The sequence below is a fragment of the Oncorhynchus tshawytscha genome, linkage group LG13 (assembly GCF_018296145.1).
Source record: "Oncorhynchus tshawytscha isolate Ot180627B linkage group LG13, Otsh_v2.0, whole genome shotgun sequence".
Classification (NCBI taxonomy): domain Eukaryota; kingdom Metazoa; phylum Chordata; class Actinopteri; order Salmoniformes; family Salmonidae; genus Oncorhynchus; species Oncorhynchus tshawytscha.
The window spans coordinates 87,910,255-87,933,949 of record NC_056441.1 but is presented as its reverse complement, the minus strand read 5'-3'; the positions used below and the strand labels follow the sequence as shown (position 1 = coordinate 87,933,949).

Here is a 23,695-nt window from a genome sequence, read left to right as displayed (position 1 = left end):
TGCTCTGGTCTAAAGTAGTGCACTACATAGGGAATAGGGTGCCATAGGGCTCTGGTCTAAAGTAGTGTACTATATAGGGAATAGGGTGCCATAGTGCTCTGGTCTAAAGTAGTGCACTACATAGGGAATAGGGTGCCATAGGGCTCTGGTCTAAAGTACTGGGGTCACCCCGTTCACTCTGTCCAGTTTGAAATATAGTTGAATAGTGGAGACCAGAGTCTATCAAACTTGGGCTGTCTCTTGTGGAGGTCATAAGTGAGCTTTTCAAGAGGAAGAAAGTCAACAATCTGGTCAATCCACATTTTAAATGTAGGATGGGTATTAGAGGCCCACAATAGAAGAATACAATTCTTAGCAAAGTATGTAGTAGTCATAAGCAAATTTTCTCTGTCAGGATCAAGAACAAAGTCCTGCTGGGCATTAAGAAGATAGATACACGGGGTCGTATCAAACTGTACATCTAGTATTTTCTGTGCAGCAGTATGTACAGATTGACAGAATCTGGCAATCTCTCTACAGCTCCAAAATACATGCATATAGGTCCCACTTTCAGAGGTACATCTTTTACAGTTAGGAGACATATCTGTTTCTCACCTGCTGTTCTGAAACAGTGTGATCTTCTCTCTCTTTCCGGATCCCCTCGAAGAAGAACTTTCATCCGAATTTGCAAAAATAAAAATCCACCCCCCCCCCCAAGACATGTCTGGGCATATTGTGCAGAAATGTCGCTCTGTCTCTTGACAAAACGGTTCTCTACAACCTTTCAGAGTCGTATAGATACCACTAGAGGATGAGGTTGAACCAAAACCATGACAGAAGAACAACCGTGCAGTGCTGTAAATGATAAGTAGGAAACCAATTTATTTGATATGATATCAACACATTGTAATATTTACATACAGATTAATACAAATGTAGTCTTAGTAGCACACTGGGTTGTTTCACACGTATTATTAGTAATATTATAGGATTTCTTTTCAACATTTTACACTAGTTTAGACATCTTCACCATCTTGATTGCATCTAGCAAGTTTTATATGTATTTGAGAAGGTCATTTTTTTTTGTTTTTTTGTGGCAAAAAAATATAATCAACACCAATTTTTTTTTTTAAAACATGGTTTTGAAAATGCATTATTGGCTGGTGAAACAACAAGATTAAAAAAAAAAGTTTCTTAACAGTAAAATACTAGAATGTAAATGAATGTATGTGCAAGTTGTCCACAACAAAGAACGTGCACTAACAGTGTCGGTAGTAATAATAAAAGGTGACAGGGTGTAAGAATCAGAACGGGTGTCATGAAGACCAATAAAATGACCGGAAAGTAAAAAAAAAAAAAAAAAAAAAAAAAAAGAAGACAAAAAAGAACAAAAACAATTCAAGTAAAACAGGATTTTATTTAAAAAATAAAAGACAATTGAAATCCCTTAACTTCAGTGAAGAGTGAAGATGAGGTCAATAAAACGAACATCTGTTATTCTACGTCATCACAGATTGAAAAAAAATTACATTTGAATAATACAAAACAAAAACCCCGAAAAAAATAGGAGTATCTGGTTTCGGTTTGCAAAACAGGAAGTCAAAATGATATACACAACAACGGAAGTAAATTGGGAAACTGAGTAGATAAAATACTGTGAAAACAGGCGACTTTAAAGACTTGACGAGGCTGTCCTCTACCATCGAGTATTATGTTGATATTTAAATAATATACAACTCTTTACTATGATACAAAGTCTCTCTGTCTCTCAGACAAGGCTTCGTGTGTTCACAACAAATACCCACGTGGCAACAATAAGCAGGAACCTATAGTAACCCCAGGAATCTACCCCTATGTGCAAACCATGCCAATCGACAGTATTGATCAGGGTCCATGATTGTACCATTAGACAGTCAGTGTCAATCTCTTACAGCCTGGCCTCTACGTCACCAGGATTGGAAGAGCCCTCCATGTCTCTATATCATTGGTTGATTGGATAAGACCGCTCTCCTCTCCTTGTATTCCAGTATTGCTCCCATTGGAGGGCTTCAGTTCGAAGTTCACCAGTCTATCTGTACACTACAAAAAAACAACAACACAATTGAACCACATTGGCAAGGAGGAGAACTCTCACAGTAGACGTACCATACCTGTCTATACACATGCATTATGGTTGGATGGGGATTGATTGACTTGAGTTCACTGGTTCGTCTCTTGTCTTGAAGCCCATGAACTGTGTCCCAAAATGTACCCTATTCCCTATATAGTGCACTACTTTTTTTTTTTACCAGGGGCCTATGGGATACCCTATAGGACCTGGTTAAAAGAAGTGTAAAGCTCTCTGTCTGAGGCACACTGTCTGTAGAGTTCTCTCTCCTCTTCTAGTCTAGCTCTGATGAGTCCGAGGGACAGTCCTCCCTGCGTACCCAGATATCCTCAGCCCCCCCCCTAGACCCCTGGTCATCCACGCTCACCCCAACCAGAGCACACTGCTTCCCCGGGTGGGAGAGCCTCATCCCTGGGGTAGTGGTCCCCGTGCCTCCCTGGGGCTGGAGGTGTTTAGGGCCCACCTCTTTGCATTCTTCTCCCATGGACAGGGCCCCTACGGGCCCTTCTAGGTCTGCGGTGGATAGAGGTTCAGTGGAGGGTCCTCCGACAGACTGGCAGAAATCGTCATCGTCACTAAGGATGTCTGTCTCTTTAACGTCTCCTCCTCCTTTCACCTGCGCCTCCTGCTGCGCCTCCTGCTCCTCCTCGTAGCGCTCCAGGTCAAACTGCTCCTCCACCCAGCGGTCCGTATCCCCTGCCTGCACCTCCCCCCGTCCCTGTCCTTCCTTTTGTCCCTGTCCCTCAGGCTCTTCAGGGGACAGTGGAGACAGAGGGGACTCCTGGTCCGGCTCGCCGTCGAAGACGATGTCTGTGTCGATAGTGAAACGGTTCCTCACCAGTTTCCTCCGGCCCAGGGTCCGTGCTGGGTCTGACACTGCAGAGGGAAGACAGACACATATCATGGTTTCAGTGGGATGAATTGATTATATAACCTTTATTTAACCAGGTAGGCCAGTTGAGAACAAGTTCTCATTTACAACTGCGACCTGGACCAAGATAAAGCAAAACAGTGCGACAAAAACAACAACACAGAGTTACACATAAACAAACGTACAGTCAATAACACAATAGAAAAGATAAATAGAAAAATATATGTACAGTGTGTGCAAATGTAGAAGAGTAGGGAGCTAGGCAATAAACAGGCCATAGAGGCGAAATAATTACAATGTAGCATTAATACTGGAGTGAATAGATGTGCAGATGATGATGTGCAAGTAGAGATACTGGGGTGCAAACGAGCAAGAGGGTAAGTAAAAATAATGGGGATGAAGTAGATGAGGTAAGATGAGGTAGATGAGGTAAGATGAGGCAGATGAGGTAAAATGAGTTAGATGAGGTAGATGAGGTAAAATGAGTTAGATGAGGTAGATTAGATAAGATGAGGTAAGATGAAGTAGATGAGGTAAGATGAGGTAGATGAAGAAGATGAGGTAAGATGAGGTAAGATGAGGTAGATGAGGTAGATGAGGTAAGATGAAGTAGATGAGGTAAGATGAGGTAGATGAAGAAGATGAGGTAAGATGAGGTAGATGAAGAAGATGAGGTAAGATGAAGTAGATGAGGTAAGATGAGGTAGATGAAGAAGATGAGGTAAGATGAGGTAGATGAAGAAGATGAGGTAAGATGAAGTAGATGAGGTAAGATGAAGTAGATGAGGTAAGATGAGGTAGATGAGGTAAGATGAGGTAGATGAGGTAAGATGAGGTATATGAGGTAAGATGAGGTATATGAGGTAAGATGAAGTAGATGAGGTAAGATGAGGTAAGATGAGGTAGATGAAGAAGATGAGGTAAGATGAAGTAGATGAGTTAGATGAGGTAAGATGAGGTAGATGAGTTAGATGAGGTAAGATGAGGTAGATGAGTTAGATGAGGTAAGATGAGGTAGATGAGTTAGATGAGGTAAGATGGGGTAGATGAGGTAGATGAGTTAGATGAGGTAAGATGAGGTAGATGAGTAAGATGAGGTAAGATGAGGTAGATGAGGTAGATGAGTTAGATGAGGTAAGATGAGGTAGATGAGTTAGATGAGGTAAGATGAGGTAGATGAGGTAAGATGAGGTATATGAGGTAAGATGAAGTAGATGAGGTAAGATGAAGTAGATGAGGTAAGATGAGGTATATGAGGTAAGATGAAGTAGATGAGGTAAGATGAAGTAGATGAGGTAAGATGAGGTTGATGAGGTAAGATGAGGTATATGAGGTAAGATGAAGTAGATGAGGTAAGATGAGGTAGATGAGTTAGATGAGGTAAGATGAGGTAAGATGAGGTAGATGAGGTAAGATGAGGTATATGAGGTAGATGAGTTAGATGAGGTAAGATGAGGTAAGATGAGGTAGATGAGTTAGATGAGGTAAGATGAGGTAGATGAGTTAGATGAGGTAAGATGAGGTAGATGAGTTAGATGAGGTAAGATGGGGTAGATGAGGTAGATGAGTTAGATGAGGTAAGATGAGGTAGATGAGTAAGATGAGGTAAGATGAGGTAGATGAGGTAAGATAAGGTAGATGAGGTAAGATGAGGTAGATGAGGTAAGATGAGGTATATGAGGTAAGATGAGGTATATGAGGTAAGATGAAGTAGATGAGGTAAGATGAGGTAAGATGAGGTAGATGAAGAAGATGAGGTAAGATGAAGTAGATGAGGTAAGATGAAGTAAGATGAGGTAGATGAGGTAAGATGAGGTAGACGAGGTAAGACAATGTAAGATGAGGTAGATGAGGTAGATGAAGAAGATGAGGTAGATGAGGTAGACGAGGTATAATATAAACACAGCATAAAGCTAGACGTTAGCTTGATGATTAAAGCAGTTAGCCACATCCCCATCCTCCATCCCATCCCATCCTCCACAGCTCTCTCCACAGCACCTACCTGCTCTGTTCATGGCAGGTCTGGCTCCCTTCAGGGCACAGAGGCGTTTGCCTCCGAAGGGGACATACTGCTGGTTGGGGGGTAGAGACTCTGTCTTCATCAGCTGGCGCCGTTGTTTATCTCTCAGGATGGAGTGGACTGTCTTCAGGAAGTCCTTCTTACTGTCCACAGAACTGGACGAGACAGAAATGGATTTAATAGTTTGGATAATTAAGACATTCTCAGATGGTTGAGAGATATATAGGTCAACATCCACAGCATTAATCAACATCAAGGAGCTTCCAGTCTTACAGTGCTTTGGGAATCAATTAATTCATTAAATATGAAAACAATTCAAGTATTTCAAATTGAAAACTATTAAGAGCTATTGATGGTGGTTCTAAAATAAATCAGTGACGTACTGTCATTGTTGTCCTCAGTCAGGACTGACAGACATGCCATCAGTTGATCAATAAGATTAGGAGGCTCACCTGCAGCACAGGTGGAATATCCTCTCCGGCCGTCCTTCTGACTCGGACTTGACGTGGACGATCTCACATACGGCAGAGGCCTCTCCTTCTGCACGGAACACACACACACACACACACACACACACACACACACACACACACACACAGGCCCACGCCCACACACACACACACTTATAACCTCATGTACAGAACAGCTCATCTGTAGTAATTTGTTATCTTCATCTCACTCAATCATATGTCTATTCAGACAGAGAAGGACATTACAATCATATGTCTATTCAGACAGAGAAGGACATTACAATCATATGTCTATTCAGACAGAGAAGGACATTACAATCATATGTCTATTCAGACAGAGAAGGACATTACAATCATATGTCTATTCAGACAGAGAAGGACATTACAATCATATGTCTATTCAGACAGAGAAGGACATTACAATCATATGTCTATTCAGACAGAGAAGGACATCACTAAATCAATCAAACAGGAATGGCTGAATTTTAAGAGTGTACAGCACCAGTCAAATGTTTGGACACACCTACTCATTCAAGGGTTTTTCTTTATTTTTACTATATTCTACATTATAGAATAATAGTGAAGACATAAGGAATCATGTAGTAACCAATAAAGTGTTAAACAAATCAAAATATACTTTATATTTGAGATTATTCAAATAGCCACTCTTTGCCTTGACAACTTTGCACACTCTTGGCATTCTCTCAACCAGCTTCACTTGGAATGCTTTTCCAACAGTCTTGAAGGAGTTCTCACATATGCTGAGCACTTGTTGGCTGCTTTTCCTTCACTCTGCGGTCCAACTCATCCCAATTGGTTTGAGGTCGGGTGATTGTGGAGGCCAGGTCATCTGATGCAGCACTCCATCACTCTCCTTCTTCATAAAATAGCCCTTACACAGCCTGGAGGAGTGTTGGGTCATTGTCCTATTGAAAAACAAATGATAGCGGGATGAAGCGCAACCAGATGGGATGGCGTATCGCTGCAGAATGCTGTGGTAACCATGCTGGTTAAGTGTGCCTTGAATTCTAAATAAATCACTAACAGTGTCTCCAGCAAAGCACCCCCACATCACCGCACCCCCACATCACCACACCTCCTCCTCCATGCTTCACGGTGGGAACCACACATGCAGAGATCATCCGTTCATCCACATCGCAAAGACACGGTGGTTGGAAACAAAAATCTCCGATTTGGACTCATCAGACCAAAGGACAAATATCCACCGGTCTAATGTCCATTGCTCATGTTTCTTGGCCCAAGTAAGTCTCTTCTTCTTATTGGAGTCCTTTAGTAGTTGTTTCTTTGCAGCAATTTGACCATGAAGGAATGATTCACACAGTCTCCTCTGAACAGTTGATGTTGAGATGTGTCTGTTACTTGAACTCTGTGAAGCATTTATTTGGGCTGCAATTTCTGAGGCTGGTAACTCTAATGGACTTATCCTCTGCAGCAGAGGTAACTCTGGGTCTTCCTTTCCTGTGGCGGTCCTCATGCCAGTTTCATCAGCGCTTGATGGTTTTTGCGACTACACCTGAAGGAACTTTCAACATTTTCCAGATTGACTGACCTTCATGTCTTAAAGAACTGATGAACTGTTTATCTTTGTTTATTTGAGCTGTTCTTGCCATAATATGTACGTGGTCTTTTACCAAATAGGGCTACCTTCTGTATACCACCTCTACCTTGTCACAACACAACTGATTGGCTCAAACACATTAAGAAGGAAAGAAATTCCACAAATTAACTTTTAACATGGCACAGCTGTTAATTGAAATGCATTCCAGGTGACTACCTCATGAAGCTGGTTGAGAGAATGCCAAGAGTGTGCAAATCTGTCATCAAAGCAAAAGGGTGGCTACTTTGAAGAATCTCAAATATAAATAAATATATCTATATATTTTTTAGTTACTACATGATTCCATATGTGTTATTTCATAGTTTTGATGTCTTCACTATTATTCTACAATGTAGAAAATAGTAAAAAATAAAAACCCTAGAATGAGTAGGTGTGTCCAAATGTTTGATCGGTAGTTTATGTCGCTGTAGCGTCTGCCAAATGACTCAATATGTGACAAAATGTATTTCACAATTCATCAGGATGGCTGACTGTACCTTGGTTATTGAGGACTCTTTATTGAACTGCACCTGGGTTATTGAGGGCTCTATATTGAACTGCACCTGGGTTATTGAGGGCTCTATATTGAACTGTACCTGGGTTATTGAGGACTCTTTATTGAACTGTACCTTGGTTATTGAGGACTCTTTATTGAACCGTACCTTGGTTATTGAGGGCTCTATATCGAACTGTAAGTTGGTTATTGAGGTCTCTATATTGAACTGTACCCTTGGTTGTTGAGGGCTCTATAATGAACTGTACCTTGGTAATTGAGGTCTCTATATTGAACTGTACCTGGGTTATTGAGGGCTCTATATTGAACTGTACAGTACCTTGGTTATTGAGGGATCTATATTGAACTGTACCTTGGTTATTGAGGGATCTATATTGAACTGTCCCATACCATGGCTATTGAGGGCTCTATGTTGTACTGTAAATTGGTTATTGAGGGCTCTATACTGTACTGCACCTTGGAAATGCATGGCTCTATATTGAACTGTACTGTATATTGGTTATTAAGGGCTCTATATTGAACTGTACCTTGGTTTTTGAGGGATCTATATTGAACTGTCCCATACCTTGGCTCTATGTTTTGTAAAGCAGGGCTCTCTATATTGAAATGCATGGCTCTATATTGAACTGTACTGTATATTGGTCATTGAGGCTCTATATTGAACTTGGTTTTTGCACCTTTGGTCATTGAGGCTCTATATTGAACTGCACCTTGGTCATTGAGGCTCTATATTGAACTGCACCTTGGTTATTTAGAGCACTATATTGAACTGCACCTTGGTTATTGAGGGCTCGGACTTGGAGCGTGTCTGTGGAGATCATGTGACGGAAGCGGAATGGGTCCTTGTCTTCAGACGAGACTGACGACGCTCGATGGGAGCCACCCTGAGAGACACACAGACAGACCTTAGATACGCCCCCCCAACAGACCAACACGCACCTGCCCCCAACCATGATATCATCAGAGCGATGGAACTCACCATTTTCTTCTTCTGCTTGGAGCCATCCTTGCACACAAACACCACGGCTGTTTTGAAGACTGAACGAAGAAGAATGGTTAGCAGAAAGACTTCTCAAACTGATTTCTCAAAACCACTTTGTCTGAGTAATACTTTTCAAATACACAAGTAAGTTACCATAATATATTATTATGTGATCATTGAGTTATCAGGTTTGCACTCAGTCCCAAATTGGCTGTGGTCAAAAGTTGTGCACAATATAGGGAATAGGGGACACATTAGACAGAGTGGTACATGTATCCTTAACTAACAGACAGCCAGTCTAAGAGTGATCTAGAGAAGGATCTAAGTAGATTCATCCTGTTCTAGAACTAGAACCCCATTAGCTGCATGGTTCTGAGTAGATTCATCCTGTTCTAGAACTAGAACCCCGTTATCTGCATGATTCTGAGTGGATTCATCCTGTTCTAGAACTAAAACCCCATTAGCTGCATGGTTCTGAGTGGATTCAATCTGTTCTAGAACTAAAACCCCATTAGCTGCATGATTCTGAGTGGATTCATCCTGTTCTAGAACTAAAACCCCATTAGCTGCATGGTTCTGAGTGGATTCAATCTGTTCTAGAACTAAAACCCCATTAGCTGCATGGTTCTGAGTGGATTCATCCTGCTCTAGAACTAAAACCCCATTAGCTGCATGGTTCTGAGTGGATTCATCCTGTTCTAGAACTAAAACCCCATTAGCTGCATGGTTCTGAGTGGATCCATCCTGTTCTAGAACTAAAACTCCATTAGCTGCATGGTTCTGAGTGGATTCATCCTGTTCTAGAACTAAAACCCCATTAGCTGCATGGTTCTGAGTGGATTCATCCTGTTCTAGAACTAAAACCCCATTAGCTGCATGGTTCTGAGTGGATTCATCCTGCTCTAGAACTAAAACCCCATTAGTTGCATGGTTCTGAGTGGATTCATCCTGTTCTAGAACTAAAACCCCATTAGCTGCATGGTTCTGAGTGGATTCATCCTGTTCTAGAACTAGAACCCCATTAGCTGCATGGTTCTGAGTGGATTCGTCCTGTTCTAGAACTAGAACCCCATTAGCTGCATGGTTCTGAGTGGATTCATCCTGTTCTAGAACTAGAACCCCATTAGCTGCATGGTTCTGAGTGGATTCGTCCTGTTCTAGAACTAGAACCCCATTAGCTGCATGGTTCTGAGTAGGGTATTAGGATGCACACTAGGTGTTGTCCTTAACGTACTGAATGCAGCCAGTTGGGGTTCTTTCTTCCATTTGCCCAGGGAGGAGGGAGGGTTGATCCAGGCTACGCTGGTGTGGAGCAGCAAGTCACCCATCGACAGATCAGCAACCTACAACACAACCATGTCATGATACAACACAACCATGATACAACACAACCATGTCACAACACAACCATGTCACAACACAACCATGTCACAACACAACCATGATACAACACAACCATGTCACAACACAACCATGATACAACACAACCATGATACAACACAACCATGTCACAACACAACCATGATACAACACAACCATGTCACAACACAACCATGTCACAACACAACCATGATACAACACAACCATGATACAACACAACCATGTTACTACACAAACCTGGAGAACATTTGGAGACACCACTGTACCTCTCCTTACAACAACACCACCGTACCTCTTTCTTACAACACCACCACTGTACCTCTTTCTTACAACACCACCACCGTACCTCTCCTTACAACACCACCACTGTACCTCTCCTTACAACAACACCACCGTACCTCTCCTTACAACACCACCACCATACCTCTCCTTACAACACCACCACTGTACCTCTCCTTACAACACCACCACCGTACCTCTTCTTACAACAACACCACCGTACCTCTCCTTACAACACCACCACCATACCACCACCACCACCTCTGTACCTCTCCTTACAACACCACAACAACCACCACTGTACCTCTCCTTACAACACCACCACTGTACCTCTCCTTACAACACCACCACTGTACCTCTCCTTACAACACCACCACTGTACCTCTCCTTACAACACCACCACTGTACCTCTCCTTACAACACCACCACTGTACCTCTCCTTACAACACCACCACTGTACCTCTCCTTACAACACCACCACCATACCTCTCCTTACAACACCACCACTGTACCTCTCCTTACAACACCACCACCGTACCTCTCCTTACAACACCACCACCTCTCCTTACAACACCACCACCGTACCTACAACACCACCACTGTACCTCCTTACAACACCACCACCGTACCTCTCCTTACAACACCACCACCGTACCTCTCTTACAACACCACCACCTACCTCTCCTTACAACACACCACTTACAACACCACCACCGTACCTCTCCTTACAACACCACCACCGTACCTCTCCTTACAACACCACCACCGTACCTCTCCTTACAACACCACCACGTACCTCTCCTTACAACACCACCACCATACCTCTCCTTACAACACCACCACTGTACCTCTCCTTACAACACCACCACCTTACCTCTCCTTACAACACCACCACTGTACCTCTCCTTACAACACCACCACCGTACCTCTCCTTACAACACCACCATACCTCTCCTTACAACACCACCACCGTACCTCTCCTTACAACACCACCACCGTACCTCTCCTTACAACACCACCACCATACCTCTCCTTACAACACCACCACATACCTCTCCTTACAACACCACCACCGTACCTCTCCTTACAACACCACCACCGTACCTCTCCTTACAACACCACCACCTGTACCTCTCCTTACAACACCACCACCATACCTCTCCTTACAACACCACCACCGTACCTCTCCTTACAACACCACCACTGTACCTCTCCTTACAACACCACCACCATACCTCTCCTTACAACACCACCACCGTACCTCTCTTACAACACCACACCTCTCCTTACAACACCACCACTGTACCTCTCCTTACAACACCACCACTGTACCTCTCCTTACAACACCACCACTGTACCTCTTCTTACAACACCACCACTGTACCTCTTCTTACAACACCACCACTGTACCTCTCCTTACAACACCACCACCGTACCTCTTCCTTACAACACCACCACTGTACCTCTTTCTTACAACACCACCACTGTACCTCTTCTTACAACACCACCACCATACCTCTCCTTACAACACCACCACTGTACCTCTCCTTACAACACCACCACCGTACCTCTCCTTACAACACCACCACCGTACCTCTCCTTACAACACCACCACCTCTCCTTACAACACCACCACCGTACCTCTCCTTACAACACCACCACCACACCTCTCCTTACAACACCACCACACCACCACCATACCTCTCCTTACAACACCACCACCATACCTCTCCTTACAACACCACCACCATACCTCTCCTTACAACACCACCACCATACCTCTCCTTACAACACCACCACCATACCTCTCCTTACAACACCACCACCATACCTCTCCTTACAACAACACCACCGTACCTCTCCTTACAACACCACCACCATACCTCTCCTTACAACACCACCACTGCACCTCTCCTTACAACACCACTGTACCTCTCCTTACAACACCACCACTGTACCTCTCCTTACAACAACACCACCGTACCTCTCCTTACAACACCACTGTACCTCTCCTTACAACACCACCACTGTACCTCTTTCTTGTCTCCACTCTGCTCCGCTATGAGCTGGTCAAACACCAACCCAAACTCCTCGTGGATCTTCTGCATCTCATTGATGTGACTGGCCACCTTGTTCATGGCCTTCATAGCGACTGGACAGGAAGGAGAGAGAAGAGAAGCGCTGTTAGTATAATCTACTAGAGGAAATGACTCACTGTCACAATGACTACAGGTATTCATCTTAATGTTGCCAAGTAGTAGTGTGCAGTACACCCATTTCGCCATTGATGAAATAAGGATACGTACACGCACACACACTCTCACACACACACACACACACACACACACACACACACACACACACACACACACACACACACACACACACACACGCTAGCATAGTTAAATAAAACATGGAAATAAATGCTACCTTATGGTAATGCTCTCTCACATGACCCACCCATCCATCTACCCAACCACCCTCCCACCCATTACCAACCCAACCACCCTCCTACCCATTACCACCCTCCCACCCATTACCAACCCAACCACCCTCCCACCCAATACCCACCCTACCACCCATTACCCACCCTCCCACCCATTACCCACCCTCACCGATCCACCCACCCACCCATTACCTACCCAACCACCCACCCACCCATCGTCCACCCTCTCAACCATTACCCACCCTCACCGATCCACCCACCCACACATTACCTACCCAACCACCCTCCCACCCACTCAACCACCCTCCCACCCATCCACACACCCAACCACCCTCCCACACGTTACCCACCCACCCACCACCCTCCCACACATTACCCACCCTCCCACCCACACCACCCATTACCTACCCAACCACCCTCCCACCTATCACCCACCCCTCACCCTCCCACCTATCACCCACCCATTACCCACCCTCACCCTCCTACCCATTACCCACCCAACCACCCTCCCACCCGCCCATTACCCACCCTCACCCTCCCACCATCCAACCACCCACCCACTCATTACCCACCCAACCACCCTCCCACCCAACCCACCACCCTCCCACCCATTTCCCACCCTCCCACCCAACCATTACCCACCCAACCACCCAACCATTACCCACCCAACCACCCTCCGACCCTCCCACCCAACCATTACCCACCCAACCACCCTCCCGCCCATTACCCACCCTCCCACCCATTACCCACCCTCCCACCCATTACCCACCCTCTCATCCATTACCCACCCTCACCCATCCATCCATCCACCCACCCACCCAACCACCCTCCCACCCACCAAACCACCCTACCACCCACTCAACCACCCATTACCTACCCTCCCATCCATTACCCACCCACCACCATTACCCACCCATCCTCCCTCCCACCCATTACCCACCCACCCACCCATCCATCCACCCTCCCACCCACCCTCCCTCCCTCCCACCCATTACCAACCAAACCACCCTCCCTCCCTCCCCTCCTCCCTCCTTACCATTCAGGTGATAGTGTTCTTCACTATCAGGGTCCGTCAGTGAGTACAGCTCTCTCAGTAGTAGTGGGTACTTCAGAACTCTCTGGATGGGTTTGATCAGGTAGGACTCCAGGGTTGAGGAGTGTTGCTGTTTCGGGTTCCTCTCTTCCAGAAACGCCTTAAAGTCTGCATCGGTCTTAGCTAGATGTGCAATGAGAAGGGAGGAGAAGGTTTTACACACGTAACCTCCAAGTGTTTCAGAGGAGCTGGATAATTAAATAACATCCGACATAGTGAAGTCCCCCTGAATGTTTGCGGCTACCATGCTCTTACGTCAGGGGTGTCAAACTCATTTTTATTTACCTTTATTTAACGAGGCAAGTCAGTTAAGAACAAAATCTTATTTTCAATGACGGCCTAGGAACAGTGGGTTAACTGCCTGTTCAGGGGAAGAACGACAGATTTGTACCTTGTCAGCTTGGGGATTTGAACTTGCAACCTTTCGGTTACTTCCTTCCTCTAACCACTAGGCTACGCTGCCACCTCTACACTCTAACCACTAGGCTACCCTGCCGCCCCTACACTCTAACCACTAGGCTACCCTGCCGCCCCTACACTCTAACCACTAGGCTACCCTGCCGCCCCTACACTCTAACCACTAGGCTACCCTGCCCCCCTACACTCTAACCACTAGGCTACCCTGCCGCCCCTACACCTAACCACTCAGGCTACCCTGCCCCCCTACACTCTAACCACTAGGCTACCCTGCCGCCCTACACTCTAACCACTAGGCACCCTGCCGATCCACTCTAACCACTAGGCTACCCCCGCCCCTACACTCTAACCACAGGCTACCCTGCCTCCCACACTCTAACCACTAGGCTACCCAACCACCCCCCTACACTCTAACCACTAGGCTACCCTGCCACCCTACACTCTAACCACTAGGCTACCCTCCCCCCTACACTCTAACCACTAGGCTACCCTGCCGCCTCTACACTCTAACCACTAGGCTACCCTGCCGCCCCTACCCTCCCACCCACCACGCTACCCTGCCCTCTACACTCTAACCACTAGGCTACCCTGCCGCCCCTACACTCTAACCACTAGGCTACCCTGCCGCCTCTACACTCTAACCACTAGGCTACCCTGCCCCCTACACTCTAACCACTAGGCTACGCCGGCCTCTACACTCTAACCACTAGGCTACCCTGCCACCCCTACACTCTAACCACTAGACTACCCTGCCGCCCTACACTCTAACCACTAGGCTACCCTGCGGCCTCTACACTCTAACCACTAGACTACCCTGCCGCCCCTACACTCTAACCACTAGGCTACCCTGCCGCCTCTACACTCTAACCACTAGGCCACGCTGCCCTCTACACTCTAACCACTAGACTACCCTGCCCCCCTACACTCTAACCACTAGGCTACCCTGCCGCCTCTACACTCTAACCACTAGGCTACCCTCCCCCCCTACACTCTAACCACTAGGCTACCCTGCCGCCTCTACACTCTAACCACTAGGCTACCCCCTGCCGCCCCTACACTCTAACCACTAGGCTACCCTGCCCCACACTCTAACCACTAGGCTACCCTGCCCCCCTACACTCTAACCACTAGGCTACCCTCCATCACACTCTAACCACTAGGCTACCCTGCCGCCTCTACACTCTAACCACTAGGCTACCCTGCCGCCCCTACACTCTAACCACTAGGCTACCCTGCCGCCTCTACACTCTAACCACTAGGGCTACCCTGCCGCCCCTACAGCTCTAACCACTAGGCTACCCTGCCGCCTCTACATCTAACCACTAGGCTACCCTGCCGCCCCTACACTCTAACCACTAGGCTACGCTGCGGCCTCTACTTCTAACCACTAAAGGCTACCCTGCCACCCCTACACTCTAACCACTAGACTACCCTGCCGTTCTACACTCTAACCACTAGGCTACCCTGCGGCCTCTACACTCTAACCACTAGACTACCCTGCCGCCCCTACACTCTAACCACTAGGCTACCCTGCCGCCTCTACACTCTAACCACTAGGCTACGCTGCGGCCTCTACACTCTAACCACTAGACTACCCTGCCGCCCCTACACTCTAACCACTAGGCTACCCTGCCGCCTCTACACTCTAACCACTAGGCTACCCTGCCGTTAAGAACAAAATCTAACCACTAGGCTACCCTGCCTGTTCACTCTAACCACTAGGCTACCCTGTCCGCCCTACATCTAACCACTAGGCTACCCTGCCGCCTCTACACTCTAACCACTAGGCTACCCTGCCGCCCCTACACTCTAACCACTAGGCTACCCTGCCGCCCCTACACTCTAACCACTAGGCTACCCTGCCGCCTCTACACTCTAACCACTAGGCTACCCTGCCGCCCCTACACTCTAACCACTAGGCTACCCTGCCGCCTCTACACTCTAACCACTAGGCTACCCTGCCGCCTCTACACTCTAACCACTAGGCTACCCTGCCGCCTCTACACTCTAACCACTAGGCTACCCTGCCGCCTCTACACTCTGACCACTAGGCTACCCTGCCGCCTCTACACTCTAACCACTAGGCTACCCTGCCGCCCTACACTCTAACCACTAGGCTACCCTGCCGCCCCTACACTCTAACCACTAGGCTACCCTGCCGCCTCTACACTCTGACCACTAGGCTACCCTGCCGCCTCTACACTCTAACCACTAGGCTACCCTGCCGCCCCTACACTCTAACCACTAGGCTACCCTGCCGCCTCTACACTCTAACCACTAGGCTACCCTGCCGCCCCTACACTCTAACCACTAGGCTACGCTGCGGCCTCTACACTCTAACCACTAGGCTACCCTGCCTCTAACCACCAGGCTACCCTGCCTCTAACCACTAGGCTACCCTGCCTCTAACCACTAGGCTACCCTGCCACCCCAACACTCTAACCACTAGGCTACCCTGCCGCCCCTACACTCTAACCACTAGGCTACGCTGCGGCCTCTACACTCTAACCACTAGGCTACCCTGCCACCCCTACACTCTAACCACTAGGCTACCCTGCCGCCCCTACACTCTAACCACTAGGCTACGCTGCGGCCTCTACACTCTAACCACTAGGCTACCCTGCCACCTCTACACTCTAACCACTAGGCTACCCTGCCACCCCTACACTCTAACCACTAGGCTACCCTGCCGCCCCTACACTCTAACCACTAGGCTACCCTGCCGCCTCTACACTCTAACCACTAGGCTACCCTGCCGCCTCTACACTCTAACCACTAGGCTACCCTGCCGCCTCTACACTCTAACCACTAGGCTACCCTGCCGCCTCTACACTCTAACCACTAGGCTACCCTGCCACCCCTACACTCTAACCACTAGGCTACGCTGCGGCCTCTACACTCTAACCACTAGGCTACCCTGCCGCCTCTACACTCTAACCACTAGGCTACCCTGCCACTCATTCCATGGAGGACCTTGTGTCTGCAGGTTTTTCCTTGTTCCTCTCAATTAATACCTTGACAACCAGGCGAGGGGAGTTATTTCCTTAACTCATCAATCAAGCACAAGGAAGGAGCAAAAACCCGCAGATATTCGGCCCTCTGCGGAATGAGTTTGACACGGATGTGATCTGTTAACAAAGTGTACTGTCAGAAAATAACACCTCTCTTGTGGGGAGTTGAATATTCAGCGGTGGTCAAGACCAGGAAGGGGGAAGACCAGGGGGGGTCAAGACCAGGGGGGGGGGGAGAACGGATCAAGACCAAGACCAGGGGGGAGAACGGATCAAGACCAAGACCAGGGAGGGGAGAACGAATCAAGACCAAGACCAGGGAGGGGAGAACGAATCAAGACCAAGACCAGGGAGGGGAGAACGAATCAAGACCAAGACCAGGGAGGGGAGAACGAATCAAGACCAAGACCAGCGGGGGGGAGAGAGACTGAATTAAGGTCTCCGTCTGATTCCCCCCCGCTACGGTCTTGGTCTTGTTTCGGCCCCCCCACCCTCCAGTCTCGATCTCGGTCTCCCCACCCTCCAGTCTCGAAGAGGTCTCCCCACCCTCCAGTCTCGAAGAGGTCTCCCCACCCTCCAGTCTCGAAGAGGTCTCCCCACCCTCCAGTCTCGAAGAGGTCTCCCCACCCTCCAGTCTCGAAGAGGTCTCCCCACCCTCCAGTCTCGAAGATGTCTCCCCACCCTCCAGTCTTGAAGAGGTCATTCGACACTGTCCTAACAGACCTGCTATAGCTATGAAGAGGTCATTCGACACCATCCTAACAGACCTGCTATAGCTATGAAGAGGTCATTCGGGGACCCCTTAAAGCTCACTAAGGCCCCCAGGGGGTCCTAAGCCCACAGTTTGAGAAACACTGTCCTAAGAGATACCGTCCCAAATTGCACCCTATTCCCTATATAGTGCACTACTTTAGACCTGAGCCCTATTCCCTATATAGTGCACTACTTTAGGCCAGAGCCCTATTCCCTATATAGTGCACTACTTTAGACCAGAGCCCTATTCCCTATATAGTGCACTACTTTAGGCCAGAGCCCTATTCCCTATATAGTGCACTACTTTAGGCCAGAGCCCTATTCCCTATATAGTACACTACTTATGACCAGTGCAAGGTGGAGGAAGTCGGTTCGGTGGGGTGGAGTCAGGGAGGAACGCTTCAGGTTTATTAACCCTTTATGAGCACCTTGGACACACAACCACGCACACACACAACCACGCACACACACACACAACCACGCACACACATATACACACATACGCACACACACAACCACGCACACACATATACACACAACCACGCACACAACCACGCACACACATAACCACACACAACCACGCACACACACACACACACAACCACACACACACACACACACCACGCACACAACCACGCACACACAACCATGCACACAACCACGCCACACACACACACAACCACGCACACACATATACACACATACCACACACACACCACACACACATATACACACAACCACGCACACACACACACACACACACACACAACCACGCACACACACACACACACACACACACAACATGCACACACACATGCACACACACATACACATACACACACACAACCACGCACACACACATATACACGCACACACACAACCACGCATACACACACACACACACACACCACACACAACCACGCACACACACACACAACCACGCACACACACACCACGCACACACATACACGCACACACACACACACATACACACACACCACGCACACACACCACACACACACACACACATGCACACACACACACACACACACACACACACACACACACACACACACACAACCACGCACACACACACACACACACACACACACACACACACACACACACAACCATGCACGCACACACACACACACAACCACGCACGCACACACACACACACACACACACACACACACACACACACAACCATGCACACACACATACACACTCACACACACAACCACATATACACACATACACACACATAACCACGCACACACACACATATACACACACACACACAACCACGCATACACACACACAACCACACACACACACACAACCACGCATACACACACACACGCACACACAACCACGCACACACACACACACACAACCACGCACACACACACACACACACCACGCACACACACACAACCACGCACACACACACCACACAACCACGCACGCACACACACACAACCACGCACGCACACACACACACCACGCACACACACACACACATGCACCACGCATACACACACACACACACACACACATAACCACACACACACACACACAACCACGCACACACACACACACAACCACGCACACACACACAACCACGCACACACACAACCACACAACCACGCACGCACACACACACAACCACGCACACACACACACACAACCACGCACACACACACACAACCACGCATACACACACACACACACACACACACAACCACGCACACACAACACACACACACACACACAACCACGCACACACACACACACAACCACGCACGCACACACACACAACCACGCACACACACACACAACCACGCACACACACAACCACACAACCACGCACGCACACACACACACACACACACACACAACCACGCACACACACACACACACACAACCACGCACACACACACACAACCACGCACACACACACACACACACCACGCACACACACACACACACGCACACACACACAACCACGCACACACACAACCACGCACACACACACACACACAACCACGCACACACACACACCACGCACACACACACACACACGCACGCACACACACAACCACGCACGCACACACACAACCACGCACGCACACACACAACCACGCACGCACACACACACAACCACGGATACACACACACTAACTGTGTTTAACTCACCTTTCACGAGCACCTTGGGGACTTTGGTGTGGCTGGCGCAGAACGCACTGTAGATCTTAAACCGATCTGCATAGTACAGGAAGGAACCTCCTAGAGAGAAGAGGATTTTCTGACAAGGAGAGGAGAGAGTCGTGGTTAGACAATGTGCTTTGGTAGCGGAGGAGAGGAGAGAGTCGTGGTTACACAATGTGCTTTGGTAGCGGAGGACAGTTAAAATGGAGAGGAGAGAGTTGTGGTTACACAATGTGCTTTGGTAGCGGAGGAGAGGAGAGAGTCGTGGTTAAACAATGTGTTTTGGTAGTGGAGGACAGTTAAAATGGAGAGGAGAGAGTCGTGGTTACACAATGTGCTTTGGTAGCGGAGGAGAGAGTCGTGGTTAAACAATGTGCTTTGGTAGCGGAGGACAGTTAAAATGGAGAGGAGAGAGTCGTGGTTAAACAATGTGCTTTGGTAGCGGAGGAGAGGAGAGAGTCGTGGTTACACATTGTGCTTTGGTAGCGGAGGAGAGGAGAGAGTCGTGGTTACACAATGTGTTTTGGTAGCGGAGAACAGTTAAAATGCCAGATGTTTGACACTCGTTCCAGCCAGGCTGTTTTTTGGATCCAAGCAGAGCCCTCTTTCACTTAAGGCAGGCTGTTATTTTGTCGTTCGAGGCAGAATGTTATTTTATCGTTCGAGGCAGGGTGTTATTTTGTCGTTCGAGGCAGGCTGTTATTTTGTCGTTCGAGGCAGGCTGTTATTTTGTCGTTCGAGGCAGGCTGTTATTTTTTTGCAGGGTGTTCTTTTGTCGTTCGAGGCAGGCTGTTATTTTGTCGTTCGAGGCAGGCTGTTATTTTTTCGAGGCAGGGTGTTCTTTTGTCGTTCGAGGCAGGCTGTTATTTTCTCGTTCGAGGCAGGCTGTTATTTTTCGTTCGAGGCAGGGTGTTCTTTTGTCGTTCGAGGCAGGCTGTTATTTTGTCGTTCGAGGCAGGCTGTTATTTTCTCGTTCGAGGCAGGCTGTTATTTTCTCGTTCGAGGCAGGCTGTTCATTTTTTTTTTTTGTACCTTGAACTGGTCCACTCTCTCCAGCTTCTCCAGGTCTGGAACCAATCTGGTCCCGTCTTCTAGAGTCTTCAGGAATTCCACCTGGAACTCCACCATCTCAGGCAGGTTCCCAATCAGAATGTCCAGCTGGAGACGCACAAAAGCAAAGAAAGGAAATATATTCGATTTCAATACATCAATGAATTACATACAACTCAAGAGTCCAATTACATTGAGAGGTATGCATCCCAAAATGGCATCCTACTACCTATATAGTGCACTATTTCTGTGCACTAGATAGGAGATAAGGCTGCATTCTGGCCGCACCAGTGAGGGTGTTGAAGTGAGGAGATCCTATTAAAGCAATAGAACCATCTGTGTCCCATCAACATCACAGTGTCACTTTCTCTTCTCTCTTTAAACATCCTCCTCTCCCTCCCTCCCCCGCTCTCATCCACCTCTCCCTCCCTCCCCCGCTCTCATCCTCTCCTCTCCCTCCCTCCCCCTCTCTCTCGTCCTCCCTCTCTCTCTCGTCCTCCCTCTCTCTCTCGTCCTCCCTCTCTCTCTCGTCCTCCCCTCTCTCTCTCGTCCTCCCTCTCTCTCTCTCGTCCTCCTCTCTCTCTCCCTCCCTCCTCTCTCTCCCTCTCTCCTCCCCTCTCTCTCTCGTCCTCCCTCTCTCTCTCGTCCTCCCCTCTCTCTCGTCCTCCCTCTCTCTCTCGTCCTCCCTCTCTCTCTCTCGTCCTCCCTCTCTCTCTCTCCTCCCTCTCTCTCTCTCGTCCTCCCTCTCTCTCTCTCGTCCCTCCCTCTCTCTCTCTCGTCCTCCCTCTCTCTCTCGTCCTCCCTCTCTCTCTCGTCCTCCCTCTCTCTCTCTCGTCCTCCCTCTCTCTCTCTCGTCCTCCCTCTCTCTCTCTCGTCCTCCCTCTCTCTCTCTCGTCCTCCCTCTCTCTCTCTCGTCCTCCCTCTCTCTCTCTCGTCCTCCCTCTCTCTCTCATCCTCCCTCTCTCTCTCATCCTCCCTCTCTCTCTCATCCTCCCTCTCTCTCATCCTCCCTCTCTCTCATCCTCCCTCTCTCTCTCATCCTCCCTCTCTCTCTCATCCTCCCTCTCTCTCTCATCCTCCCTCTCTCTCATCCTCCCTCTCTCTCATCCTCCCTCTCTCTCATCCTCCCTCTCTCTCATCCTCCCTCCCTCTCATCCTCCCTCCCTCTCATCCTCCCTCCCTCTCCTACACACAGCACACTCAGTACACGGTTACGCAACAGCCGTTCTGAGAAACATTTTAGTACCCGATACATTTAAACTACATAATGGATTCCCTGTGTGTGTATGGATTATATATGTGTGTGTGTGTGTGTGTGCGCGTGTGTCAGTCATACCTCATCCTGAGTGAGGCAGGTCTCCTTCTGTAGTGGGGTTAAATACCTCCCGATGAGACAATGAAGATCCTGCGTAGACAAAGAGTGAATCGGGCTTGATTAGGGTGGTGAACACAAACAGACACACACTAAAAATAAACGGATATATACATACACTGACAGGGAGAATAGAATACACTCGGGTTTAAATGGCAGATTTAACATCTCTGATCACAACCAAGGTATTCAACTGTACTATACACCAACAGTGTTGAATTAAAATAATACTGTTCCTAATCACATGTAAAGATCCTTTATTCTCTGACTGGGTTTGTTAAAGTATTATGACATCTCTGTCAAGTAATATCTATGTTTCTAGTTAGATCAGATTACATATTAATATCTATGTTTCTAGTTAGATCAGATTACATATTAATATCTATGTTTCTAGTTAGATCAGATTACATATTAATATCTATGTTTCTAGTTAGATCAGATTACATATTAATATCTATGTTTCTAGTTAGATCAGATTACATATTAATATCTCTGTTTCTAGTTAGATCAGATTACATATTAATATCTCTGTTTCTAGTTAGATCAGATTACATATTAATATCTCTGTTTCTAGTTAGATCAGATTACATATTTATATCTCTGTTTCTAGTTAGATCAGATTACATATTAATATCTCTGTTTCTAATTAGATCAGATTACATTTTTATTGAGGTTATATTGTGGGTTTTCTTTGATTTCAGAAGTTAGACCCAGTTATAATACTTATATGTATTCTTTGATGTATTCTAGTTAGACAGATTACTACCTATTGCTGCGATCTATAACCCAGATATAACTCTGCCCAGTCTGCCATTTGTCCTGTCAGAATGTTTCTATGTCTGTTGCAGTCTGCCATTTGTCCTTACAGAATGGGGTTGGTATATGTCTGTTTCTGTAGTTGTCTGTCATTTGTCCTGTACAGAATTACAGTATGTATATCAGTCTGCCATTTTCCTACAGAATGGGGTTGGCAGTAAGTCTGTCTGCAGTCTGCCATTTGTCCTGTACAGAATGGGGTTGGCAGTAAGTCTGTCTGCAGTCTGCCATTTGTCCTGTACAGAATGGGGTTGGCAGTAAGTCTGTTTCTCAGTCTGCCATTTGTCCAGTACAGAATGGGGTTGG

The 23,695-nt window shown here is 47.5% G+C and overlaps 1 protein-coding gene across 3 annotated transcripts in view; it reads right to left on the bottom strand.

Moving 5' to 3' along the window:
- Nucleotides 1-835: 835 nt before the first annotated feature.
- LOC112266214 (rho guanine nucleotide exchange factor TIAM1-like) overlaps nucleotides 836-23,695 on the bottom strand; it is a 209,093-nt gene continuing 186,233 nt past the window's right edge. For 2 of the 3 annotated variants that reach the window (XM_042296489.1, XM_042296488.1), the window contains exons 19-30: nucleotides 22,538-22,606; nucleotides 21,184-21,309; nucleotides 20,140-20,248; nucleotides 13,703-13,882; nucleotides 12,254-12,372; nucleotides 9,796-9,904; nucleotides 8,559-8,617; nucleotides 8,355-8,463; nucleotides 5,430-5,517; nucleotides 4,960-5,132; nucleotides 2,454-2,962; nucleotides 836-2,058 (exon numbers count right to left, since the gene is read on the bottom strand). In XM_042296489.1, coding sequence (XP_042152423.1) covers nucleotides 1,921-2,058; nucleotides 2,454-2,962; nucleotides 4,960-5,132; nucleotides 5,430-5,517; nucleotides 8,355-8,463; nucleotides 8,559-8,617; nucleotides 9,796-9,904; nucleotides 12,254-12,372; nucleotides 13,703-13,882; nucleotides 20,140-20,248; nucleotides 21,184-21,309; nucleotides 22,538-22,606 — 1,788 coding nt within the window. In that variant the 3' untranslated portion in view covers nucleotides 836-1,920. The remainder of the gene's footprint in view (nucleotides 2,059-2,453; nucleotides 2,963-4,959; nucleotides 5,133-5,429; nucleotides 5,518-8,354; nucleotides 8,464-8,558; nucleotides 8,618-9,795; nucleotides 9,905-12,253; nucleotides 12,373-13,702; nucleotides 13,883-20,139; nucleotides 20,249-21,183; nucleotides 21,310-22,537; nucleotides 22,607-23,695) is intronic. The other variant, XM_042296490.1, reaches the window with a different exon arrangement.